General features: G+C 49.3%; 7 protein-coding genes across 7 annotated transcripts; 4 read left to right on the top strand and 3 right to left on the bottom strand.

Annotated features, from left to right (window-relative positions):
• Positions 1-183: 183 nt before the first annotated feature.
• ANOM_003796 (putative translation regulator (Cya5)) lies at positions 184-4,044 on the bottom strand (the record flags this gene model as incomplete). The annotated part of the gene is made up of 1 exon (XM_015549053.1): positions 184-4,044. One exon carries the CDS (start codon positions 4,042-4,044, stop codon positions 184-186), a length of 3,861 nt encoding a protein of 1,286 aa, XP_015408425.1.
• A 503-nt stretch (positions 4,045-4,547) lies between these two features.
• ANOM_003797 (signal recognition particle subunit SRP68) lies at positions 4,548-6,512 on the top strand (the record flags this gene model as incomplete). Its single annotated transcript, XM_015549054.1, has 3 exons — positions 4,548-4,738; positions 4,814-5,953; positions 6,008-6,512. 3 exons carry the CDS (start codon positions 4,548-4,550, stop codon positions 6,510-6,512), a joined length of 1,836 nt encoding a protein of 611 aa, XP_015408426.1.
• A 2,289-nt stretch (positions 6,513-8,801) lies between these two features.
• erg5 (C-22 sterol desaturase erg5) lies at positions 8,802-10,656 on the top strand (the record flags this gene model as incomplete). Its single annotated transcript, XM_015549055.1, has 4 exons — positions 8,802-8,982; positions 9,109-9,259; positions 9,325-10,564; positions 10,621-10,656. The coding sequence occupies exons 1-4, from the start codon at positions 8,823-8,825 to the stop codon at positions 10,654-10,656; spliced, it is 1,587 nt and encodes a 528-aa protein (XP_015408429.1). The 5' UTR covers positions 8,802-8,822.
• Positions 10,657-11,337: 681 nt separating this feature from the next.
• Positions 11,338-12,176, top strand: ANOM_003799 (rhodanese-like domain-containing protein). Its single transcript, XM_015549056.1, has 2 exons — positions 11,338-11,626; positions 11,738-12,176. Exons 1-2 carry the CDS (start codon positions 11,366-11,368, stop codon positions 12,113-12,115), a joined length of 639 nt encoding a protein of 212 aa, XP_015408430.1. The 5' UTR covers positions 11,338-11,365; the 3' UTR covers positions 12,116-12,176.
• Positions 12,177-12,542: 366 nt separating this feature from the next.
• Positions 12,543-16,173, bottom strand: ANOM_003800 (putative mitochondrial translation initiation factor IF-2; the record flags this gene model as incomplete). The annotated part of the gene is made up of 4 exons (XM_015549057.1): positions 12,543-13,063; positions 13,123-15,121; positions 15,196-15,643; positions 15,721-16,173. 4 exons carry the CDS (start codon positions 16,171-16,173, stop codon positions 12,820-12,822), a joined length of 3,144 nt encoding a protein of 1,047 aa, XP_015408413.1. The 3' UTR covers positions 12,543-12,819.
• Positions 16,174-16,800: 627 nt separating this feature from the next.
• thtA lies at positions 16,801-20,866 on the bottom strand (the record flags this gene model as incomplete). The annotated part of the gene is made up of 5 exons (XM_015549058.1): positions 16,801-18,231; positions 18,284-18,456; positions 18,513-20,085; positions 20,136-20,250; positions 20,298-20,866. 5 exons carry the CDS (start codon positions 20,864-20,866, stop codon positions 16,801-16,803), a joined length of 3,861 nt encoding a protein of 1,286 aa, XP_015408414.1.
• Positions 20,867-22,131: 1,265 nt separating this feature from the next.
• ANOM_003802 (uncharacterized protein) lies at positions 22,132-25,028 on the top strand (the record flags this gene model as incomplete). The annotated part of the gene is made up of 7 exons (XM_015549059.1): positions 22,132-22,387; positions 22,437-22,559; positions 22,611-23,403; positions 23,837-23,900; positions 23,956-24,007; positions 24,082-24,787; positions 24,851-25,028. The coding sequence occupies 7 exons, from the start codon at positions 22,132-22,134 to the stop codon at positions 24,951-24,953; spliced, it is 2,097 nt and encodes a 698-aa protein (XP_015408411.1). The 3' UTR covers positions 24,954-25,028.
• Positions 25,029-27,185: the final 2,157 nt, after the last annotated feature.

A 27,185-nucleotide genomic window follows, 5' to 3' on the forward strand; every position in this document is an offset into this window, starting at 1 on the left:
TGCTTAAATGGGACATATCAACAATGTAAACTATGTACTGTACCTTAGCGAAGACTGATGCTGGAAAAATGAGTTGAATTATATCCAATAATATTCGTACACTCTCTAGATATCTCTTATACATATGTAGTATGGTACATTTTGTGTTCTGGTATATACAATGCAAGACAAACTTCCTCTCTCCTAATTACGCTCTTTCGACTCTTCGAAAGACATGGCCTCTTCATCAATAGCTTCTTCTAACCATTGGTCATAGTCATCATCTGAAACATCCTCATCCATGGCAAGTAGATCCTCAGTCAACGTGGAGGAATCATTTGCAAGGTTACTGTCGATGTTCTCGCGATGTTCATTGTCCAGCAAGTCATCGTTGGCTTGCTGCGCATTGCGTCTTGTCTCTAACAGCGATTCGGCCTCAATATCATACTCATCTTCGTAGTCAATGGTCTTCTCTGCAGGTGCAAATGTGCCCTCGGGAGATTGCACAGCATCGGCTGCATGTACGCCAGCCTGATCTTCTGAAGCTCCCTGAGACGTATCGTCTCGTTGCGCTTGTTCTTCCGCCATATCATACGTCTTGGTTGGTTCACCAGTCGTTTCATCAATTTCCAGAATTGGTCTCCGTTGGCCGCCAACTCCAAGGATGCCGCCAGTCCAGACAAAATGCTCACGACCATCCACATCATCCTTATTGTCTCCTTGTTCCTGACGACGTCGGAGTAAGACACCCTGAAATTTCTCCCGTAGATAAGGCATATCGGCGATTGCCTCGATAGTTTTGGGGGCCACTTGATGAAGAGAGCCGAGTTCTGCCCCTCCATCAAAGATGCTTCTTTCTCGGGCGCCGAGCAAGGCAGAAGCCAGATAGACCATGGAGACATAAGTAGGTTGCATGAACTCGGGCTGAATTTTGCTCCAATACTTACGACCTTCTTTGCCGAGAAGGTTAGGATGTTTCCCACGCGTCGGGTTTTCGATGATGTCGATGCTAGACGGCACACCAGGGGGCTTTACTCCGTATCCTCGGCGAAGACTTTTCCATCCAGGGAAATTTGGCATAAACTTTTTCTCAAAGACAGTGAATGCCTCGGTCTGATCAGAAATTTTCTCCGAAGATGCAAGCATTTGGACGAAAGTAGACCAATTATAAGTGGTCAACGAAAAGCCTGCCTTCTCGACATCCGCAACGGCTTGAGGAATCCTCGAGGTCTCGTTTCGATAGGCGAGGGAGCGCATGTACAAAGACAGTGGTCGGGACAGCAAGAATTGATATGCCGGCAAGATCGATGACTTCTTCGGTCGCTCAGCAATGCAACCGTCTAGATCTAACAAAATATCCTTGTGATGGCTGACAGAATTCGGCAGAGTTGGTCGAGGCGGTTCAATGATCTCCGTGGAGGGTAACTGGCTAGAAAGCCATTCATCAACTGTAGGGCGTCGGGCTAGCTGTTTGGCACGAGAAAATGCCATCTTCCAGCATTCTTCCACCTTTTTGTGTTGCTCCGCCTTTAGGTAGGCAAGCATTAATGCGGAAAGTAGACGTAATGGTGCCTTGTCATAGACGTTCTCAGAGGTACTCGACGCCTGCCGATCTTTAATGAATTGATCGAAAAGCTCTCGGGCTTTCGCAAAAGCTCCCCTCGTGCCATATGCCGAGATTATGTATTCATAGTACATAGCGGGAAAAGCTTCACTAATCGTTTGTTTACCAACACCGGGCATCGGTAGCTTCGTGGCCAACTTAGTGGTGTCGAACTCCGCAATAGTTTCCGCAAGGAACTTCTCGGCATTCTCAAGACGAACACTGGCGCTATCCACTTGACTATTACCGCTCTTGATTAGCTGCAAATCACGCTGAAGCTGACTTTTCAGAACAAGTAAGCTTGAGCTGAACCCAGGTCGATTGAAACGTTCTTTGATCTCGCGGAAGATGATATGCACCATGTCCCGATTGCGGTCCTTTACATAGCCATACAGAATGATGGCGTAGTGGAACTCTGTGGCATACATGCGATGGCTTCGGTGAAGCGTCCTGAGAATGCGACGCGCGGAATCGGTCTGTCCAATGAGCACCAAACTAAGCATGAGGGCAGCATACGTCATGCCATCAGGCTGCAGGCCGGCGGCATCCATACGCGAACGAACCCGAGAGATCGATTCTAAGTCCATCCTGAAAGCATGATTCCAAAGAAGCACGTTCCACATTCTCACACGTGAACCTTTCACATCCAAACCGAGACAAGTCTCTGCCACACTCTCAGCCATGTTCAATTGCTGATTGTTACAATAGGCCTCCACGATAGTATCAAGGAACGGAGCTGTGATCTGCACATGGCGCTGCTTCGCTAAAGCAAGTAGCTGACGGACAGTGTCAATATCGCCTCTATTAGCGCAAAGTCCCATCAGTGTGCCAAAAGAGTGAGAACTTGGCTCCACGCCCTGCTGAATCATGTTCTTGAATGTGGTAAAGCTTCCAGACAGGTCACCAGCATTGGCATATGCCGTGAGAAGGATATTCCAGCATACAGCATTCGGTACCAGGCCAAACTCTTCCGATATCCTTGCGAACTGGCGGCGAGTCTCTTGTACATTACCATATCTCGCATGTACATATAACAGGGGAGTCAGAAGTCTACGACTCAGGGGCTTCCCATGATCTGACAGGAATCTCTCGAATATTTCATTGACGTTAACCACGTCACCAGCCCTTGAGAAGGCGATAAGCGCATGCTTATATGCATCGATTGAGGGCTTGCCATGAAACAGGCTGAGCTCATCCAAGAGGTACCGAATACCAATGGTAATTTCGAAGGTAGATAAGCGTCTCACGAGTTGATTTAACAGCTTTGCGGGTGGCACTTCACTTTCCATCTGCCAACGAAAATTACGGTACACCACAATGGCCCGAACGAAGATTGATCGGATCTCAGATGACTGAAGAGTCTTCATAAGACGGAAGTAATGCCTAGGGGTGAGTATGGATAAGGCGTTATATTCTCTCAAAAGCAGGAGAAGGGGCTCGGTGGCTGTTTTCACAATGATCCCCGGCGTGGAGAATATGTGGTAAAGTAGGAATCGGGCGAGATCGCGTGCTGAACTATTGGTGACTTCATCTTGCAACCATGTGGCAAAGGCGATCAGAGCGTTCGGTACATTGGAAAAGGTTAAAGAGGATGCAATATGATCCCATAACCCTTGCTCATCAGTTGTCGGTTTTGACAACCAGGCCTGCTGCGCATAATCCCACTGCCTAGTATTCACAAAATGCGCCAAAGTGTAGGCCCAACACGGAATCCCCAGGCCCTTCTCCAGTGCTATCTGGCATAAACGATTCATCTCCAGCGGCCTTTCAGCCGCCAAATACGATTTCGCCATATGCAAGTAATCCTCCGCGGACCGAGAATCGGCAGGAATTCCTTCAAACAATCGCTTAGCCCGTCGGTGATTGACATCATCCTCTGAATTGCTTAGGATCGCTAGGAGGGCCGGGTTCGTATCAAGTGGGTGGCCTGCAGTAACGTAGAGTGACCATGCCTTGTCGTATTCCTCGAGTTTGCCATCTCCTAGCAATGACAACAGATCATGCTTTGCCCGCTTCCGTTCATCTTCTCGGTCTGCGCGACTAGCGATAACGGGGCCTGATCTATCTGCACCAGCAGGTTGATAGAGACTCGCAGCTCCCGACGTGTAGGTTCTTGTAAGAGTTGTGATGGCCCTTTTCCTCCGGCGCGCGGTGAACCTTCTCGGAGATCGTATGAGACAGGACACTGCAAATTCCTGTGTACGTGGAGGATATAAAAAGTCCAAGAAGGGAGTTCGTGATTCGGATGCAACTCTGCCTGCAGGCGGAGTACCATTTACTGTATTCGAGACTCCTCGGGTTGAAGTTGGCGAGATAGGAAGCCAATGCAGGGAGTCCGAACTTGTGCCACTGGTTTGCCCAAAGCTTGGATAGAGTGGTCTTGGACCTCGAATAGCGCCATTAGAATCCCGGAAGAAACGCCGTCCTGCGCTCTCAAGGCATCCGGCAGCCCGTTCCAGCATTACCTTGAAAGATTGCGGCGTCAAACCCTGAAATCACCGAAATCTAACAGGAATGTGTAGCATATCGGTCCCAAGTCTCCTATTAATTCAGCGAAGGGGGTCAGACTGGCGCTTCCACAAGGTACTGTTTGGTGCTAAAGAGAGGAGAGACGAACCGTGAAGTGTGTCTTGTGCACGAAGCTCACAAAATACTGACAAGCAGTCGCTCGGAATATCCAGCAAAAAGTTTGAGATATGCTTGATAATCCTAGCAGGATAACAAGGAGCAAAGACTGCGTTCGCAGACCAGATGTCGTGGAGTTGACGCGGAATGAAATTTTGAGAAGGTGGTAGCAAAGAGCTTCGGCCGATGCTGGAAAAGAGAATCCCGCGAAATCAGCCGGTCATTCGTTTGGCCGAAATCTGACCACGCCAGCAACCCGCACTCTCCAGTCCGACGCCTACCCACCTTAGTACAGAGGCGTTAATCAATCCACTTGATACCTCTATTGAGTACTACCACAATGGATATTACAGATTATATTTTCAACCAGAGAGAGGAGGTCCTCTTGGCTGGTGATTACAATGCCTACCGTGCCCATACCACCCGCAAATTGCACAAACTCCGCAAGAAGCTCGGGCAGACCACACCCAAGGGCCGTAAATATACTGCCAAACCCCCCGTCAGCGCAGAGAATGTCAGCGGCAATGCTGCGTATGTTCTTTCAAGTTACAGTTCCTTTGTCGATCTTCCCAATTACCACATGTGCTGATTTATATTGTTCACCAGATATGTCCACATCCTACTCCTAAGCTCAGAACGAGCATGGGCACAAGCGCTGCAAATGAAGTCGGCGCATTCTGCTGATCCGTCAGCCAAGGGAATCACAGGTGCCGCCCGGCGTCACATCATCTCGCGACTGCATAAATCCGCCAGTTATGCAAACGAACTTGTTCTCTTGTTACAAGACCAAGCTTCTGGCGCTACTGGCAATGATCTTCTTGAAGCGCGTGCATACCATGCCACACTCTCAGGGGCCCTGTCATTGGAGAAACGGAAGTGGGAGCAGTGTATGCAGGATTACTCTGTATCCAGGGTTATATATGCAGCACTTGGTCAAAACAATAAGAAAGATGCATTTCGGGATCTCCTCTCTGGTACCGTCGATCCGAGTTTGAGATATGCCGCATACCAGATGAAGCTTCCACGATCGAAGCCTTTACCCTCCTTGGCCATCAGCTTTTTCCCGTCAGACACCAACCTCAGGTCAGAAGTTGAGAAGGTGGATCCTAGCTGTCTCAAAGAGGATGCTGCTGGAACAAGGAGAACTGCGGACGGGGAAGTTCAGCAACTTCCTGAGACCATCACATGGAGATCACGGACCGTTGCTCTGGAAGATGCCGCAATCTCTCAGGCTCTGGCGGCGGCTGCGGCGGCGGAGTCTCGGCTCGCCTCGTGGCTCGCAGATGCCTCGGGCAAATCCGCCTCATCGAAGGACAAGGCAGCTGCCTATGATAACGTCATTATTGCCAGCCAAGATGCAGTGGATGCTACAAAGACTGCCATCGACGACCTTATTGGTGAGGGTGTAGATCCTGGAGATAAAAGGATGCAGAGCCTGCAGATTACCCGCACCGCCGTCAACTTCGCTTTGGTAGGATGGAGAGTCGGGCGTAATCGTGTATTGTGTGGTGAGCATGACGGCGTACATGGCGAGACCGACCAGGCCAAGGCAACCAAGGGTGGCAAGGGTTCTGCCAAACGCGAAGAAACCAAAGGCAAGAAGCTGGCCCGTCTGCGTGAAAGAGTCGTTTTGTATGATTCTGCGTTGCAGAGCATCGAGTTCATTCTCGAGCTACCCGGTGTGGCAGCAGATTCTACATTTGTTCAGGAGCTTGGAGCTAAACGATCCTACTTCCGGGCCTTGAGGTATGGCTTATCATTCCCCTTTCAGACGCAGAATCCTCTGACATGAACTTTTAGGTGTCTCACCATTGGGCGGTCCCACAGTATTCTCGGGAAATATAAGAACGCACTTGCGTTGTTTTCGCAAGCGTTGGCGCTCAGTCGGGAGTCTGCGAGCTCGGTTCAGTCCACCGCCGAAGCGGAAGAACCGCCAAAGCTTGATATCACACGCAACCAAATCCAGACCCTCGAGTCAACCTTGCAAGCCCTAGTTTCCCAATGCCGCGGTCTTGTCACTCTGGAGAAGATCTCCGAGCAGCAATCGAAATCGGCCAGCGAGCGGCCAATGGTTGAGCGGCTGCACGAGTACCCCGGTGACGGTTTGGATTTGAAGAACCTTGTCCCATACCCACCCCAGATGCAGCCAGTACCAGTGAAGCCACTGTTCCTTGACGTCGCATGGAATTACATTGACTACCCCCGTGAGAACGCGAGCACCCAGGGTGCGGCTCCGGCCTCAACCGAGCCAGCCACAGAGGAAAAGAAGGGAGGCCGGCGCGGCTGGTTTGGCTTTGGACGGTAGGATATGGGTATGGTGGTTACGTTCAGCATGAGTTGGAATGATCCTTCGTTATTTGATGCACATAAGGCTTGGATGTCCAAGACATTTCTACTTCTACTCGTATGGGTCTAGTCAAATAATAGACTCGAATTTGAAAGCTTTGAGTGAATATGAGCAAGCGTAACGCGATGCAATGGGCCGATCATACCAGTTCGCTGTAGCTACCTAGTCATTCTTGAAATTACCTTAGCCCATTCCCGGATTATCATCGCTCCTCCACGCAGGTACATAAAAGAAGAGGTGACTCTTCGTCCGATGACTATGAGGCATTGGGCCAGGTACATCGCTGTGGGAGTGAGTGGTCTTTTATTCCATTGTTGTCAGGTTTGCCAGCGTATACTGCTACTGTTGATTCTTACTTCTATTTTTCTCGGGGCACGGGGGCTAGTTACACACTTGTTTATGCTTCGTGAGATGTACGTGCTATGTAAGATTGGTGGCATTGGTGCAAATATATGTCGTCTGCGTGCATTCGAGTTTATACTGGAAACAACAACGACAACAACAACAGCCCTAAAATAAGAAGAGGGATAAGAAGAAGAACAAAGCCCTAGAACACTATAAACTAGAAAAGACATACACATAATAAGGTACTAAGTTTCGGGTACTACGTAGACCTGATTGGGTTTTGGTTTTATCTCTAGATCCAGACATCTTGATTGGCCACTGGCTTAAGCCCTATGCTGAGTGGCCATTCAGAAGATCAGAAACTTATGAGTTATGAAAAGTTCAGCGTGGAAACACAGAAGGACCGAGGTTGAAGCTATGATTATCTGCCCTTGATCCAAAATGCAACAAAAAATTGATCGACCCGCTAATGCCTATGTCGGGAATTTCACTGAATCGAAGAGTTCACCAGACTCTAGTCCACTGATGCTGCTTAATCAGGCATTTAAATCAGGCAACCATCATGGATCCATCCATCCACTCATTCCACTATAGTTGTGATTGCCTGCCCCAGGCAGTGACTAACTGGCCTGAGGAACAGAGCACGTGCACAGGCCAAGGGGAACGAAGGGTCCGGGATCTCGACAACCGAATCACCTTTTCGCTGATTACTCGACACCTTCTCGAACAATTTCCCGGAGTAAGGGGAAGACATTTATTTCCACCCATGTGCACGTATATCTGGGTTTCACCATGCAGACTCTGTTTTGGTTCAGGCGATGATATACTTCACTGTCCTAACATCTGCTGTATTAGGTGATATTTTTGTACTCCGTAAATACATATTATTGATAGTCTGAATTGATTGATTGCTTGATCTATGATAACTAATTCGACCTTATTTATAATAAATAATCGGGTTAGTTAACTATGGATCCAATAGTGAACCTTACGTTGTCATAGGGGATCAGAACAATTATTCAGTGGTTCCAGTTCCTGACTCGATTCTAGAACCGAACCGGTCTTTGCTTCCAATGGTTCGGAATAAAAAAAACAAGAAAAACAAAACATCACAAAAAAAGGGGGAAACAGTTGAAAAAGTCAGAATCGTGTCTACCAGTATTAACTCATGGAGAGGGTGTGTACTGTTATTTACAATGTACATTGTATCATGAACCGGGGAGACCAACCGCTAGAACTAGGACTAGTCAGTACTAGTAGGATGGACTGAGATGAACACTGCAGAAAAGGTGCAGACGTTCGTTACAAATACTAGCAGTACTATACCAATACCAGGATGTCAGGGGGGAAGTTCGTGCAATGTACAGAGTAGCGAACAGGGATCATGATAGGTTTAATGGACTGCTCGTATTGGATCCCTGTCAATACCGGACGCTGTAAGGGTCCCGAAACTTCCACTAGTGGCCAACAGAAACCCAGCATCCCGGATGACCCTAGTCGCTAGTAACTATTCCATTGTAATCTTTGTATACTTCATCAATCGCTCCCCACGCGTGTGTTCGACCAGCATCTCCAGATGCCTCTCCCGTCCGTAATTTTTTGGATAGAAGTCCCATAATTAATGGCATTCAAGTGGAGACCATTGGGGTGTCTCTAATTACGTCTGGAGTTTCTCCGGTGTTTCCGAAGCGTTTTTTTTCCTTAACAGTAATGTATCCGTAACCGTCCGCCGATCTAATAATATTAATTTTTTTTTCCCACCTCCCCTTCTCCTAGTACTCTCGGCCACTCTTCTCGCCAAATTCCCGAAAAGAAGTGGTGCGTCTGTCCACGGGGTTGCCGTCACTCTTTCTCTTCCTTCTCCTTGATCTCACTGTTGGAGAGCGAGAGCAAGAGAGTTTCCAGCACCACCACCATTCCATCATGGCCAATGTTACTGGGAGCTTCGTCTCCCCATCAGCGGATGCTACCGTTGTCCCTCAGCTTTTCCAGCCCTCCGGACTGCTTGGGTCCCTCCTTGGCGATTTCAATGTCTGGAAGGCTCTGTTGACTCTATTTATCGCGGCTGTTATCTACGATCAATGTAAGTTGTCTACATGGCCCTTGAATATTTTCCATCCTGCCCTTCAGTCTCCGACTCCTGTGTCCTCCCCGGCTGCCTCTGCAGCATCCGTTGTAAACAATGGCTGATGTGTTGAACTCAATACAGTCCGGTACTTCTATCAGAAAGGATCCATCGTGGGACCAAGATGGAAGCTGCCATTCATGGGACCTTTCCTTCAGTCGGTCAACCCCAAGTTCCACGAGTACAAGGCCAAATGGGACAGCGGAGAACTCAGCTGCGTTTCTGTCTTCCACAAGTATGTATTCACTGTGCGAGTATCCTTTCTCCATTGGGACAATGGCTGATAGCAAACCTCGATAGGTTCGTCGTCATCGCATCCACCCGTGACATGTCCAGGAAGATCTTCAACTCTCCCGCCTACGTCAAACCCTGTGTCGTCGATTCGGCGCATAAGTTGCTTGGAGAGGACAATTGGGTGTTCTTGGATGGCAAGGACCATGTTGAATTTCGGAAAGGCTTGAATGGCCTCTTCACCCGTTCCGCGCTCACCTGCTACCTTCCCCGCCAGGAGGAGACCTTTAACCAGTACTTCAAGAACTTCCTCGAGAAGTCCAAGGCCAATGACTACAAGCCCACTCCCTGGATGCCTGAATTCCGTGAACTGATGACCGCCATCTCCTGCCGTACCTTTGTGGGTCACTACATGACCGATGAGGTCATCCAGAAGATCAACGATGACTACTACTTGATCACGGCTGCCTTGGAGCTGGTCAACTTCCCGATTATCCTTCCATTCACCAAGACATGGTATGGAAAGAAGGCCGCGGATATGGTTATGGAGGAGTTCGCCAAGTGTGCCGCCAAGAGCAAGGCGCGCATGGCTGCCGGTGGAGAAGTCTCATGTATCATGGACGCCTGGGTCAAGGCTCAGCAGGTCTCTGCGAAGTATCGGGAGGACATCGCTAAAGGCATCCCCGCGGAGAAGCCTCCTCAACTTCTTCGGGATTTTACTGACGAAGAAATCGCCAAGACTGTCTTCACCTTCTTGTTTGCATCTCAGGATGCGACTAGCGCCGCCTCTACCTGGTTGTTCCAGCTCATGGCCGACCGCCCCGAGGTCTTGGAGAAGGTCCGCGAGGAAAATGTGCGCCTTCGCAACGGTGATATCAACGCGCCTATCACCATGGAGCTGCTCGATCAGATGGAATACACTCGTGCTGTCGTGAAGGAGACTCTGCGTTACCGCCCACCCGTTATCATGGTCCCGTACCTGGTCAAGAAGGACTTCCCCATCACCGAGAAGATTACCGTGCTGAAGGGATCTATGATCATCCCCTCCGTTTGGCCTGCAACCCACGACGAGGAGGCGTACCCCAACCCGGACTCCTTCGACCCGGATCGCTGGATCACCGGCACTGCTGAGCAAAACCCCAAGAACTGGTTGGTCTTCGGCACTGGACCTCATTACTGCCTGGGCCAGACCTACGCTCAGCTGAACTTGATGGCCATGATTGGCAAGGCCAGCATGGAAATGACATGGGAGCACACCACCACCCCCAAGTCGGAAGACATCAAGGTGTTTGCCACTATCTTTCCCCAGGTATGTATATCTTTATCCTACGAAAGACCCCGTCACACAATGCTAATGCAATTTAGGATGACTGCCTGCTTACATTCCGCCCTCGTGCCTAAACTTCTATAATTGCAATTCCCCCCGTTTCCCTCTTCTTTCAGCTCCCCTTTTGGCTTTTGGCCCTCCAGTGTTATGTTCTCTATCCTGGAGATAGAATGGCCGAACCCGTTTTCTCTTCCTTCTATACCTGTACCTACTTCTTTTGTACTATTCTTTCACCTTGGGTTTTGTTCTTTTCGGGGGTGACTTATTTCGTTTTACCTTTTCTTGTTTAACGGATGAAAATCAGGATCATGCTTGTGCCGATGACGAGCGACAGGGACTCCCGCGCTCGCGATATAGGGGGCCGAGTCGTCCAGGCGTACATGATATTAAACGATTCATGCAGGGTCGTCAGCTTCATGAGCAGTGGAGCGGTGAAGGACGTGCCATTTTTAGATTACGCTACCTAGAATAATAATAATTGTGAGTCTTTCATTCATGTTCAGTATGAACCGAAGCGAGTGTAGCAAAGATAAAGTTCTGAGGTTAAGTGCTGACAAGGGACACCCCTGCACCGATCGTCCAGGGAATCCCTGCCCTTAACCGTTACTCCCACGTAACCATACTGTAATCTTCCATCCATGATTCACCCGTCGTATTGTTACCATCCTCCTCTTTAAGCAGGCGGTAGGACGCCCAGACATTCATGACTGACATCACCTCAACTCCATCTCCATCAATCCTGAGGACTGCAACATACTATCATAAACCCAATCACAACCCAAAATGGCCTCGATACAATCCATCCGACGTCCCCTAACAGGGCTCGCTTCCCGCACCGCAAAGCAAATCTCCGCTCCGGCCACAATCAGATCATCATTCCGCACCGTCCCGGAAATAACTCGAGCCTTCGGAACAGCACCATCGCCATGTCTCGCTCGTGGAATTCCCTCCGTACGCCGCATGAAGCTGGCTCCAGTGCAACAGAGCTTCCGCCGATGGAAAAGCGACGGTGAACCATCCTTCAGACAATGGGGGTTTGAAGATGTACGTTTGCCCCTGGTCTTGTATTCATTCCCCTGCCATATTATCACACCTACAAAAGCAATCAAGAACCACTGCTCGAGAAAACAATGTGATACTGACCCGCAATGAAAGATCAACGCCTCCCTCCCGGCCTCGCCCGGAACAAAACCCCAAAAGAACCTCATCCTCGTTGACGTGCGCGAGCCCGCCGAGTTGAGCTCGACGGGTATCATCCCGTCCGCTGTCTCCGTGCCTCTTGCGTCGCAGCCGGATGCGTTTTTCCTCACGCCGGAGGAGTTCGAGACGAGGTTTGGATACCCCAAGCCTGGGGTTGGCGAGGAGGGTGATATTGTGTTTTATTGTAAGGCTGGGGTGAGGGCCAAGGCTGCGGCGCAGTTGGCCGTGCAGGCTGGGTATGATGCTGAGAGGATTGGGGTCTATGATGGGAGTTGGTTGGATTGGGCGGATAGGGGCGGTAGGGTTGAAAGGTGGGAGGGGGAGTCGGAGTAATTTCGTTTTTTCTTTTCGTCTCTCCTCTCTTTGTCGTTTCTTCTGTCCTGCGCCTTTCGGGGGAGGGGTTTGGGAAGGTTAAGGGTGGTTGTATATATTGTATTAGTTGGGTAGGCTATGGTTATCTTGGACGAAGGGAGAATATGGGTTATTGGAACAGTGAGGTCGTTGTAAAGACCGCCTTATATTAATCACATGTGGTAGAAGTCAAAAGAAATCCAATGCATTGAACTAAATCGCAAGTATCATTAACAAGCATAACTATTGGTATCGACCACGGCCTCTTGAAATCCATTTCATGTACAGACATCTTGCTTTTGGACAATCCAGTCGTGATCATTCCTCATGCATGCAGGTCTTTTAGGTGACTTTTATTCTTTTTTCTCCATCCCAGCCTAACCCCAGAGATAACCGTGGTCCATCTTTTAACACACGTTATCCCTAACCAGTTCCGTTTTATTTCATCACGTCATGCACTACTTCGACGTAGTACATTAAATCATCACGGCACATAAAGAAATCACATCGCTATATGGTAAACCTATACATATGGGCACATGTCGGATAGCTCGTTACCCCATAGTTGAGTCTGCCCGGAACTCCGGCAAACGGCCAAGTGTCGAATGCCTCATGGTTACCATCAAAGACCTGTCGAAATGAATCGTAGGTCCCCGGGCTATGGTGGGTCATAAGTTCGTACAAAATCAAGGGATGTCGAACACGGGCTTGAGCTTCTTGACAAGACCCCACTCCTCCATCGACACGTCCGAACGGTAGAACTCCTTAAGGGTGTCAATACTGGCACGGGAGATCTTAGAGTACAGAGTGTCCTTCTCTTCCAGTTGACGTCCGTACATGGGCTGGTTAGCTCCTTCGATCTTGACAGCAACAGAGGGTTGACCCTTCTTGACCACGGCGACTGCCTTGTGATCACGTTCAATTGATACACTATAATCCGACATTAGCAAGGCGCCGGGGGTATAGAGAAAAGAGGGGAAATGACTTACACTCTGCCAATTTCGATAATCTCCTTGGCTCCGGTTGTTGGGTTGCTCTTAACGGCAGCAAGTGGTGTATGCATCCGCAGGCTACCTTCAATGACATCGACACCAATGACGATAGGGTCCTTCTTGTTGAAGACGGCGACGGGATGGAGAACACAAGGGAAGACAGCAAGCATCTTGCTCTCTTCCTTTCTCTTCTCCGTCAATTCAGCCATATGCTTAGTGAAGTCATCGAACAGATGGTAGATGATGTCTGCGGTGAAGATCTTGACACCAACTTCCTCGGCATATGCAGCCGCTTCCTTGTCAACCTTAACGTCAAAGCACAGCATGACGGCATATTCCTTAGCCTTTTCCAACATCGTACCAGCCATCATCACATCACGCTTATAAACAGGGCCGATGGAGATGTTGGCAACGGGGATCTTAGAGACACGAAGGAACTCAAGCAAAGCTTCGAGGGAACCAAGGGTCGAGGCCTGGACACTGACACCACGCTGATCCTTGGAAACCTTGCTCAGCAGGTTCTCCAGATCAGACATGACTTCATCCTCGATGTCCTCCTCATCATCATCAGGTCCGACGACCATCAACCGGGAACCAGCAATGGCCTGCTCGAGATCGTTGGCTGCGATCTTAACACCAAGGGCGGCCTTGACTTCCTTGTTATGAACGTACTGTGACTTCAGACGAAGTTCCTTCAGAGGTGCGGGTGTCAGCAACGCTCGAATATTGGTTGCTATAGGACCGTTGAGACCGCATAGTACGATTCGATCACCCTCCCGGAGAATACCGTTGGAAAGGACAACATCGATGGTCGTACCAAGACCTTCAATGACCTTCACTTCAAGAACAGTACACTCGACCTCCGACAAGTACATGAGCGAGTTAGTCATACGCTCTTGGGTCAAAGTGGTCAGCAGCTTCAGCATGTCGGGGATACCCTCTCCAGTGTGAGCGGAAGTCGGCACGAGAGAGACATTGCGAGCCATGGACTTGTTTTCGTAGTACAACTCGGAGTTGAAACCCTGTTCGGCGAACAGGAGCTTGGTCCGCTCAAGACGCGTGCGGAACTCATTCTGGACTCCCTTATTCTGCATAGCCAAACTCTCCTGGAAGCCGTTGTTATCAATCTTCTTCCAGCCATACAGACGATCGATCTTGTTCAGCGCAACGATGAAGGGAGTGCGGCGGTCACGGAGCAACCTCATGGACTCGAGGGTCTGCGGCTCGAGACCGTGCATGATATCGACGACCAAGATGGCGATGTTACAAAGCGAAGAACCTCTGGAACGCAGATTGGAGAAGGACTCGTGACCGGGTGTATCGATGACCAACAGACCAGGAATCTTGAAGTCGAATGAACCATCCTTGTTCACAGGAGCAGTCTTCTGACGCAGAGCATCCACAGGGAAGTAAGTAGCACCAATCTGCTGAGTAATACCACCAGCTTCGCCTTCTTGGACATTTGTCTGACGAATCTTGTCCAGCAACTTGGTCTTACCGGTATCGACGTGTCCCAGAATACAACAAATGGGGGAGCGCAGGTTGTCCTTTGAGCGAGCTGCCATCGCCTCTTCGTGCTGCTTCTTTCTGCGCTCAGCGGCTTCGGCTTTCCTTTGAGCAACGGCCCTCTGTGCTGCAGACTGTTCTTCATCAGACTCGTCTTCGGAAGATTCCTCGGAAGACGACTCCTCAGCGTCGGCCTTCTTTTGAGCTGCAGCAGGCCTCTCAGGGAGCTCGGCCTTGGCACCATTTGTGGCTGGCTTTTCGGCATTGTCTTCCTCATCTGTAGGAGCGTCCCATGAATCCTTCACGTCGTCGTCTTCTGCGTCAGCAGCCTTCTCCCAGTCGTCCAGTTCGCTCTCCTCTCCACCAGCAGCGGCGGAGGCGGCGGCGGCGGCTTCAGCCTCAGCCTTCGCCTTCTCTTCGGCCTCCTTCTTTCGGCGTTCTTCTTCAGCTTCACGCTGGGCCTTAGCCCGTGCAGCGGCAGCTCCAAGTCCTCTTCCTGTTTAGCTGGGCCCTTCTTCTTCTGCCTCTTCTTGTTGTCGTAAACAGGCTTCTTCTTCTCGGCACCCTGTTCTTCCAAGCCGGCAACCTTGCCTGCACCTGCAGCAAGCATCTGTTTCAGACGCAGCTCATTGCGCTCCTTTGCCTCCTTCTGGGCCTTGGTGAGCAACTTTCCTTCTTTTCTGAGCTGCTCCTTCTTTTCCTTCTCCTTTTCCTTCTTGCGCTGACGAGCTTCCTCTCTCTTCTTCTCTTCCTCTTCTTCCGCGCGTCTCCTTTCCTCTTCTAAAGCCTGCTGCTCGGCCAAAAGTCGCTCCTCTTCCTCACGCTGTTTTCTGAGAGCCTCCTGTTGTTTTTGGAGAGCGGCAAGGTGGGCAGGAATCTTCTTCTTCTTGCCACCAGTAGGTTCGGGGGCAGCGGGGGCGGGAGCAGCGGCGGCGGCGGGTGTCGGCTCTTGCTTCTTCTCAGGCTCAGCCTTAGCAGGCTGCTGAGGCTTCTCAGTCTTCTTCTTAGCGGCCTAGATAGCAGATTCAATAATTAGCACAAGTGTAATGGGATTGAGACCGAGACCGGGACCAAAAGGCCGATAGATACCTGTTCCTTCTTCCGCTGCTTTTCTCTCTCCTTCTTTTCCCTTTCCTTCTCCTTCTTGGACTTCACACGGAATTCACCTTCATCCTCGGCCTCCTTGGGCGCAGCAGCGGCCTTTGCAGCGGCCTGGGCAGCCTTCTGATTCTTCTTGGAGAAGACGTCATCCTCGTCATCGAAAGTACCTTCTTCAGGTTGCTTGCTGGAGAAGTCTTCAGGCTCGGCCGCCGCAGGTGCGTCCTCACCCTCGACGAAATCGTTCTGCTGCTTTCCTTTCTTTCCCTTCTTGGCCTTGTTCTTCCTCAAAGTGGCGAGTAGACCACCACCGCCAGCCTCTTCCTCGGCGGGAGCGGCATCTTCCTGGGGGGCGGCCTCACCACCGGCTCCGGGAGCAGCCTCACCGAGCTCGGCTTCCCAATCAGCCTCCTGTCTCTTATTTCCCTTCTTCTTAGGCGCCATCTTGGAGATATCGAGCTACTGATCGGGTTCAATCAAGGCGAATCGTGAAGACCGTAGAGATATCCCTGAGTACTCCTACGGGACATATGTTAGTGACAAGGAGGAAGAAAGCGCCACCCGTGTAGGAGTTGGATGAATGAATGGGTTGTGGGCAGGTGCACGAACAAGAATATCAGATTCTCCGGCAGCTACTTGCGGCCGTCGAAAAACAGGGTGGCAAATTAAGCCGAAATTCCTCCACAAGGAAATTGAAAAAGAAAGACGGAGGTGAAAAGAGATAACGAGCACCTTTTCCCCCTGTGGTTGATAAGGTCCAAGGCTGGAGACTCGACGAGTGCCTTTGAGTGGGTAATAAGAATTTTGGGATGGTTTTGGTGGGGACAAATCCTTGGAGCTTTGATATCCGAGACGCCGCCAGTTGGCCGCCTCAGGCCGTCAAGGTACCTCGCCGACGAAATTAACCGCTTCTTTCTTTCTTTCTTCCTTCCTTTCCGTCACGCTGAAATTTATACATCCCTTGCATATACTCAGAACAGAACCAATTCTTCTAATTCATTGGTCGTCCATTATGTTCTATTCTCAATGTACAGCATATGTGCATTCCAATTCATCTAAGATCCTCCCCATCTAGAATCCCACATGCAGTGTGCGCTTGAGCCACTTCATTACATCTTCAACCGGGTTCGAGGTTTCTCCAAGAAGGTCCTTCGACAGCTCTAAAAACCGTTCATAAATGGCCTGTGGCGAGCCAGTTTCCGGAGTCGAGGGACTGTAGAACTCTTCCGTAACTAGCATGTACATTAAATAGCCCGGCCCTCGGATCGATAAACGACTCAACACATCCCCATCGATGTGCATCTGAGAGGGCTGGAATTCAAGGGATTCGTTTCCTGCTGGGTTCCGCTGCCGTTTCCTTTTCAGCGTGAAAGGGCATATGACTGTGTCGCGGATGCACAAATTCTGCAGCAAATACAGCAAACGCCATTCCTTCTCCTTCAGTGTCAAGAAGCGATACACTGTGCCGTTCATGGCTGTCCCGTAGATCACTTGGCAGCTGGTAGGCATAGTGGAGTGCCAGGTGCCTGTACTGAGCCTCGTTATAGACGTAGAAAGATGTGCTTCGCACAATGCTACGGGCATCATCTTATCGTTCTCAGTTACTCTTCTCTCAGTCAATAGACTGATCCGGCCACCTCTGCTGGAGGCTAGTGTGAGTTGCATATCTCCTCCAAGATGTACATGGGAGAGCCCGTCATATTTATGCCGATCGTAAGCATGGAGCACCAGCTTTTCCTCAGATGCATTGAGGATCATAAGAGATTCCCTTGAAGTCGACATGTATAAGTAGGGCTCATGGGAGCTCATAGAAACCGCTGGAGACGGTACAGGGTACCTTGCTGCCCGAAGCCATCTCGTCTGTGAGAATTTGGGTTCTAATGGTACAATCTCATGCCCGGTTGAAACCATTAGCGTAAAGTTACCAAATGGTGCGATCGAATAAACCGGTCCCTCGAATTTGTGAACATATTTCACATTACATTCGATTTGCGAAGGATCTGATGACATCCTTGACGTCTGTAGAAAAATGACCCGGCCTCGGTCCTGTTGGTTTTTACGGGCTGTGCCGATAACTATGAAGTGATATTCCTCATCACCTTTCTTGGGTGTCCACTCCAGAATACAACTGATTTTCTCTCCGGCTGCTCCATGAGGCCTCCAGGGCCTGAGTCCATCAGGACCGCCGATGGCTTGCTGTGAATCAGGATCGACGAACTCAATGTAAGAGCGCGTGAAGCGCTTGATAGGATCTGCGTCGGTATCGAATTCAGTTCGGCTGTATGCCACAACCAAGCTCTTCAGGTACTGAGAATATGCTAACTTAGTGGCGCTGCCTGGCACACCTATTCTCCTGGGGACAGTCTTCTCAACTCGCTGCAAGGTGCAAACCATAAGTTGTCCGTCCGCGATGCAGAAAAGCGTATTAGAGAGACCTTCCACGTCCGAGTTCGCAAAGTTGGCCACTGAAAAGCTGTGGATACTTCTTGGGTGGTAGGCAGGCTGAGGCCATTAGCTGCTGTATCTGGGAGCGTGTGGGAATACTGAGACTTACATTATTCTGGTCCGTGATCCAAATCCTCTGAAGAGTACAGTCCGGCGTCGCACTGTCATGTGCGCACGATATTTGCCAAAATCCTTGCCCACAAGTCAATAACGCAAGGTCTCCTCTACTCTGCACCTTCAGAGACGTATGGCCTAATCTTTGCGGGGTCGCCTGGGCTATCACTAATGCACACCATAAGTCAGCAAGACTTTAATCTTCAGATATGAGGTAGACATACCAATACTAGACACAGCGTTAACACTGTCGAACGTCACACCAAGTGGGAGCAGGATGCCACTTCGTAGGCCGCAGAGTAAGACAAACTTCTTCAACGGCCCGTTCTCTACTTTGTTGACAATTGCAAGGCTATCAATTGCCTTAGATATGTCCCCGTTATACGCTACGTCCATGGTTTTCTCGGACACGAACGTGATAGATTCATTCTCTATGATATAGAGAAATATCTTCCCATTGCCCGCGCCCACACAAATGAGAGACCCAAAGTCAAAGGTGATGATAGAGATGCAGACCGGTTCGAAATGCATCCTTAACGGCTCACCCACATCGATTAAAGCAACTTGGTCGCCAGATGGGGTTAGTCTTTTAGCATGAAGGTGCAGTCCACCTTGGTCGCGAACTGCGGCGACAATAAGAGATGCAGACACGTTTACGGCAGCTGCAGTGATACTCTGGTCATAACCAAACTCAAAACGAGAGCTCCGCATTGATTCAGAGGTTGCTCCAAGATGAATGGCCCTTTCCGTAACCTGGATAATAACACCTATGTCTGTGCTTCCTGCCGCTAATGTCTGGGTCCCACAGTCCAGGCCGGAATCCGCCTCGTCAATAGCACATATCTCTTCTTCGAAATCAGCCGGCAAGTCCAGGAGGACGGAAGACATAGGATCGGATGTTAACACAATAACACCGCCACTTGTGCCAGTCGGCATTGTCCATATGTCTCTTGTTCCTGACAGGCCCTCCAAAGAGACGACCAAGCCTATTTGTGCCTCAATCCCGTGACGAAGTTCAACGATTGCACCCTGTTCGAAGGATGAAGTGGAGCAAACGAACAGTCGATCGCTAGCGACGTCTGCAGACAACGGCATCTGCTGATTACGCGACTTCACAAGTACAGAGTCCGTGACAGGAGACCAGTTCATAAATCTTTGGACACATCTAGGATGATCTCGAGCCTTTTGGACGAATAGACCACCATCTCCTGTGTTGCCAGCGGCAAGGAGTAGATCGCCGCCCTCGTTACCAAAGTGTAGAATATCGAATGCAGCATCGACGTCACAACAAAGTTGTCCCAGATGCGCTTGATTCTCGACTTCACCTTCGTTGCCGATCCCTAAGTAAGAGATTTGACCGTCCTCACGGCAAAGGTAGATGTCGTCATGCTTTTGGTTGTATAGCCAATTGCGCAATGGCCTTGCCCACCGAGTCCATAGTGGGGACTTTCGAGATTCTCGATCAGGGAGACAAAGCGGATACCTGCTAGGCTGTCTCCGAGGATCTAGCCTGTTCTTATATACAGCCATTGTACTCGTTGTAACAAGCATGAAAGAGGACGTTTTAGTCAAGGGGATGAGCATTGTAGGTAATCTGTCCTCAAAAGGCAGTAGTCTCTTGGTGACTATTGGCGAAGCTTGGCGCAGATGTTCGTTCGCATCCCACTCATAACATATTGCATGAGTAATCTGATCCTGCGCCACTAAAAGGAGGAGTAGAATCTTGCTGTCATCTTCCGGTCTTGGGTATAAAAACTCCATGAATATGATATCACCATCAACACGAAAGAAGCGTTCCTGTGCCGCAGCTTAATACATGAAGGCGAAATCTATAACTGTGCACATACCTCTGATATGGGGTCTAGTTGGTGATCTGCCATCTGTGACTGGAGAACTGGCGGCTGCTTCAAAGTAAAGACACCAAAATAATCAGAAGACGCACTAACTGCTACAGCACGAGATCTGGTAAACCTGTTAGCCATGCCCAAGTAAGTCAAGGAGATCACTACCTTGGCTCCACTGCAATATTTCGACCGAACCGTTCGAATGTACTGACATCACTTGGTAAGGGCCGATGGTGGTGGACGAATTGATCACTCGAGGTCGAATAATAAAGGAAAACTAGTTCTCTTGACGCGAGACTTAACAGCAATATCTGGGGAGGCAACCCTATCTGCGGCTGTGAATTGACAGGTGCAGAGCTTGCCCCCAATTTCATCTGTGCCTCCCAAGGTAACTCTGTGCCCACATTGATGACTTTCGCTGCTATGATATTGGAATCAAAGTCCGACTTTGAAGTGACGTCCTCCAAATGGAAACCGGACACGGCTTCCTTGATTTGCAAACTTCGCTCGCCGATAAAAACAACATCGTTTTGATGCTCACTTCTCAGGCGCGCAGGTAGTATCCACTGGACGATTGGACTTGGTATCAGCGTGCGAGACAAAATGCCCATTTTCGGGTGGGAGTCAGAAGAGAATAAGTCATCTTCTATCTCCATCTCATCAGCACCGTGGCGCTTTAGGGAGGCATTTATAGAATTGGGATTAGTGTCCTGGTAGTTTCTTGGGGAAGGCATAGTGGTCTGATGGAGGATTTGCAGTTTCCTGGACGGGTACCGTGGCGAATAGAATATTATTGGAAGCAATAGAATCAATGCAAGAAAGGTGAGTAAAGCTCTTCGAGAGAAGACCGGTAGGTTTTATTTAGCCAGGTTTTCGCTTGGACCTTCACAGATAACGCGATGCTCACACAGTGGCACAATTCGTTCAAGCAAAAAGAAGAGCAGACTTGGTGAAGAATAGAAAGGTGTTGGGGTCAAAGAAGAAGTTCTTCATGTAACATGGTTGAAGCTGTATAAGAATAATATCTCATTTTGGCGTGCCCCGAGCGGAAAAAAAAAACCAGAACGTATTTAACCATGAACTGCTCCTCGTCGCAGATGATCGAGGCAGCAAGCACCTGGCAACAGATGAATTTCTAACTGAGGGGCAATGTACCTGTTTGCATGACTTAGAACATCTCCTCGGAAGGCGAGTAGACCTGAGGACTTACTACAACATATAGATCGCCATACAAGGGTGCTCCGTACCAATAGTATGCATTCAATAGGCCAGGACCATCCCCCCTTTGAGCATCCAAGCTTGAGCGGAACAAACAAAGGAACTAGTATGTGGAATTGTGAGTACAACTGCCAAGAAACGCATGGGTCCGTCTCAAGCTGCGGCCAAGTTCAACAGGAACTCTTGCACCACCTTTGGGGCACCGAAATACACAGTGCTGGCCTCTTAGTGCAGAATCGGTGACATTAAGTCATGGCAGCATTGTTTGAGAGGAACAGGGTATCTCCAGAGGCTGACAACAACTTCATGTCTTAGAGGGGCTGATGGATTGACGCCATGTTTGCTGTCTTTGGGGCGGTGGGCGGATCGGATAAAACCCGATGAACAGCAAATCACGGGACATAGCAGCTTCTAGCCTGAGGCCTGCAGTGATGTGTCCGCTTTAGACTCAGCTTGCATCTACTCCATAGCTCCTTCTTGTGTCCAATTGTCCATTCGGTATGCAAACCGCCCGCGCTAAAATGTCAATCTTCTCCTGATGCCCGCTGTCAACTATCAACGCAATCCCGCATCGGTCTGACTTGGCATGTAGCTCGTGGGGCCCTTGCCAGCTGGTAATTATAATAATAGCAATACATTTTATCATCCATGGTCAGCCTACCAGACGAAATACTGATAAATCCTAATTCCTAAATCGACTGCCGTCTTTATTTGCTACCCCTATGAGTTAACAAACATCTGAAGGAATCATTTCTTTCTTTTTTTTCAGTTCCAGCCAAAGATGGACCATCGTTCTGAATTCAAAGATAAACCTGAGAGTGAGGGCTCAGAGACATGTTTTGAAACAGCACAGGATTCTGTATCTGAAAGTGCATCTCAAGTTTTGGAGCGAATTCAAAATGAGGAAGCTGCAGCTCGCATTGCAGAGAAGGAAGATAAGATTCGCCGGGCATGCGAGATGCGCGATTTGGATGCGCTGGTCTCATATGCCACTTCAGAAGGTGGTTTTCTTCGCGATGACATTAGACGACTAGCTTGTAAGTCACCAACATGAATGGCCGTCACACTTCACAAACTAAGGAATAGGGCCTATCCTTCTCCAAAGCGACCGAGATCATGAGCTCGGGGACTGGGAAGACCTACCGCCACATGTCGATGAAGACCAAGTCCAGCTCGACGTGAACAGGTCGTTTGTCTATTATCCTAATTGTAGGTATCCTTGCATCCCGTGCTTCTACATACACTAAACCTTTCCTATAGGCAGTGACGAAGAGCTAGCTTCAAAGAAAGATGAACTGTCATATCTAATCAAAAAAGTGTTACGGCATTACCCAATGCTCTGCTATTTTCAAGGCTATCATGATATCGTGCAAGTTTTACTCCTGGTACTTGGGGGGCGGACAGCGGCCTCAGCGGTTACGCGGCTGTCCCTCTTCCGGATAAGAGACTATATGCTGCCCTCTCTTTCCCCGACGGTGAAACACCTCCAGCTCATCCCAGCAATCATGGAAAGAGCTGATCCTATCCTGCGGCGCCATATTGCGGATATCAAGCCATTCTTTGCGCTTGCAGCGACTCTTACATTGTATGCTCATGATATTCAAGAGTATAGTGACATCGCCCGATTATTTGACTTCCTGCTGGCTCGGGAACCAGTTGTTTCTATTTATCTTTTTGTTGCTATTATTCTTTCCCGGAAGAAGGAGCTGTTGGAAATCCCTGAAGATGAGCCTGAGATGCTACACTTCACCCTCTCGAAGCTACCCTGTCCTCTAAATCTTGAAGGTCTGATATCGAGCGCTGTGCAACTCTTCAATGACTACCCTCCAGAATCACTCCCGCTCGGGGCTTGGAAGAAAATTCCGCAGATCAGTGTACTGAAGAGTACTCGAGATATCTTCGAGAAACAAACAACTGAAGAAGCTATAGATCTTTTTGATAGACAAGTGCGACAACTGCGCTACGAAGAGCGGAAAAAGAAGGCGGTTGGTTTCTTGTGGCAGCACAGGAGAACAATTGGAACTGTGGCCGTCACGATTTTGGTTGGTGCTTTGTCAGTATGGATGAGGAAGAAGGGCTTTGACTCGACGATATGGTCGTATATCAATCGATTCAAGTTGGCTTTCCAATCTCACGAGCGCTTCTAGTCTTCTTCCACTTCATAATTTGTGGGGAGACGATTGGGTTAAAACGGCGTTTGTATGTACAATATTACATTATTATACTACTGCGGATCAATTATCTCAGTAGAAAAGCTACCTAAAAAATTGCCACCTTCATATTTGGAGGAAAGCGGAAAACTAGTAGAAAGAAAACTACTGCGTACATTTATAGTAGAAACTTAAGCAAAACATAGGGACATACCTGCTACTACCCGCGGGTCCCACAAATTGGTGGCTAGTGCGTGGCTGATTACGACCATGCCGCCAGCCGCTGATGTGTACTCTTCCACAACTCTCTACCTTCATACCAACATAGCTCTCTAGACATATCGAACAGCCCAACATGGCGAACCGGGGCTATGATGTGATTGTAGATGCGGATACCGAGGTACGTTCTCATTATCTTGCTTGCTCGATTCGAGACGATCTAATACTGGCTCCAGGGCGACCTTGGCCATACCGACCTTCAGGAGGACCTAGAATTCCATCCCTCCAGTACGTTTGTTCACCTATGTGGAGGCCATCATGGATTTCGCCAACAGGAATTACTAACACACTTTTCCTACAAGATTTCGAAAATGATCAGCGCAATGCCAAAGTGCAGCAGGACTCGACACCTTTTCTCGGCGGAGGTTCCTCCCGCGGTCGTGACAGGTCACCTGGGGGCACTCCTTCAAAGCATACCTGGTGGTCGATCCATTATTACGCGCAATTCTTTGATGTCGATACGAACGAGGTCCTAAGACGATGCGTCGCGGCAGTGTACCCGCGCAGTAACTTCCTCGATGTCCTGGAAGGCAACGCCGACCTGTACGGCCCATTTTGGATCGCCACCACCGTGGTCGTGATCCTCTTTTTAACCGGCACTATCTCGCAATGGCTCTCAAACAACGATGAGGAGCACTTCGCATACGACTTTACGCTTCTCTCTGGGGCTGCAGGCTTGGTCTACGGATATACGTTCGTTCTACCAATTGCCCTGTGGGGTGCACTGCGCTGGTTCGGCAGCTCCACTGCGGACTTGATTGAGTGCTGGGCGTTGTATGGATATTCGAATTTGATCTGGATTGCCGTTGCGCTGGTAAGCTGGAGCCCCCTGACTGCGCTCAATTGGGCGCTTGTTGGAGTTGGCTTTGGCTGGACCGTCTTCTTCCTGCTGCGTAACTTGTATCCTGTGCTGAGTGCTACGGATGCTAAAGCCAGCAAGATTCTACTGATTCTGGTCGTTGTGCTGCATGCAGGTTTCGCCATTGCGATCAAGATCCTATTCTTTGCGTAAGAATCCCCTCAATACCCGCCTTCATACCCCGTTCCTTTGCTGATCAATCACACTTGCAGGCATGGAAGCCCGGTTTCCAAGAAGAACAAGGACGACAAGGAGAAGGATCATGATGACGAGAAGCATGACGATGACGACAAGCGACGCATGTTGGGCATGTAGGGGACCTGAGGCTCCTCCCAATTCCAATGTATCTTGGATCCGCTAGATGACTTGATGGATCTGCTCGGGCAGCAGAGCCATATTCCAAATTATGTATCGACATCGTGTTTTCATTTCTACGTTCGATGGTCTTTCATTGTCTTTGTAAAACTGTACCTAACCCCACAAGGGATTATGAGCGAGATTGAATTTTTACAATTCTTTTGATTGCAACTTGATCCGAGAGGGAGTCAACTATTAACATTTGACTTTGGCTGTAATGTTTCATCATTCTAACGCCGTACAAAACCTCCCAGGGTGCAATCGACTCATAACCCCCAGCAAGTCTCCACCACAGCAACGTAGAAAAACCGTAACAAGATAGATAGGAATCGTCTATTTGAGCTTCTTCTTAGGGCGGAGCTGGTTGGTGTGACCGCACTTCTTCTTACGGCAGTTGGTGGCACGGGGGGGAAGACGGGCGTAGCACTTGCGGCAGATGCTCTTATCGCAGTTGTACTTGGAGGCGAGGGCCTTAAGGGAAGGCTCGATGATACCACCACGGAGACGGAGGACGAGGTGGAGAGTGGACTCCTATAAAGTTGATGCCCATCAGCCGACCGGTCCTTTCATTCAACAATGCATATCCAAATTCCGAGACTCAATTTCGTTCCCAATATGATACCCGTGCGGTTTGATCTGCTACACCTCCCTCGCTAGCAAAACCGCATCGCACGTTCTTCATATCCGATCACGAAATGGCCACCTCCAAATCAATCACCTCGAGAATGGGATCCTTCATACCTTCTGGATGTTGTAGTCGCTCAGGGTGCGGCCATCCTCAAGCTGCTTACCGGCGAAGATCAGACGCTGCTGGTCGGGGGGGATACCCTCCTTGTCCTGGATCTTGGCCTTGACGTTGTCGATGGTGTCGCTCGACTCAACGTCGAGGGTAATGGTCTTACCCGTGAGGGTCTTGACGAAACTATCATCGGAATCTTGTCAGTAACAGTTTCCCCGTCATCGTTCGTGTCATCTCATTCGTAGCCGGTTCTGGGTCGCATCGGCGGCATTTAAAGGTTCACTATGGTGCGGAGAACGAGAGAAACCTACATCTGCACTGTAGACGCGCGAAAAAAGGAACAAATTAGCTCATGATCCCGAGATCAATATAACGACACCACTTAAACGACGGAATAACATACTGGTTGCGATTTTTCGTTGTTGCTGGCTGACGATCGCTGAAAGGTCCGGTTGGTCGGAAGAGGCGATGACACTCAATTTCACCATTTCTCGCTTAGCAACCAAGTGGCCCACGTGATGTCTGGTACTTGCACGTGACGTACCCTAAGCCCTAGCTTACGGGTACGGATCTTGTCCTGTTTCATCATGATCCCCGAACATTCTGCCGCGGACGCCCGACCTTTCCGTCTCCACAGTTTCCACTCCACCACTTGATATGGAGACTGGTTAAGCAACTTAGCATACCCTAAACTCTTCTAGGTTATTTTGGGAACCTAGTGCTCACTACAATCTGCATGTACAGCTGCTAGAGATCGTTGCAGGTCTTATGACAGCTTTATATCGTGAGAAGTGAATATTTACAGCACCTTCCCTTCAAAATCTCGCAATATACAACATAAATTAGCTTATCCATGATCTCTGCCTCAGGGAGGCTTTTGAGGATGTACTCTGATTGCAGCATGTCATCCTCTTTTTCGAGAAAATAGGGACTATATACAGGCAACCCTTCTGCGTAGAGGTTACTGAGTACTATCTACCATGCAGTTCTTTGCATCTGACTGAGTGCTTGCACGGGACAACCAGGGAAAGGAAGGTACTTGCTTTTGTTGGAGGTTTATCGTGTTCCTTTTACATTTCCTTATCCGGCGACTATGATATTGTGCGTGGATAAGGGTAGGATGGAGGTACTTTTCATGAGCATGGGTGCTACGAATAACGAATACTCTAAAATATGAATGATGGTCCTTCAATATTATAATGTCCTAAAAGCCCCATTCGTCGTTCTGCACTTCGACGATGACAAGAAACTCATACCTAAAAAAACCCAAGAGACAATAGACAATTCTCAACACACAAAAGCCTCTCAAAGTATCCGCTGTTTGCAAAGCCACTTGAAAGCCTAGGCCACCCAAGCGGGCGGTGCATGTCTCAGGCATCAAGGCCACTAGGGTTCCCAAAGGTGGGGTGATGATGTTGGCACCTCGACTTCCACTGCAGGAGGTGTGAACG

This window comes from Aspergillus nomiae (assembly GCF_001204775.2).
Source record: "Aspergillus nomiae NRRL 13137 chromosome Unknown contig00079, whole genome shotgun sequence".
NCBI lineage: Eukaryota > Fungi > Ascomycota > Eurotiomycetes > Eurotiales > Aspergillaceae > Aspergillus > Aspergillus nomiae.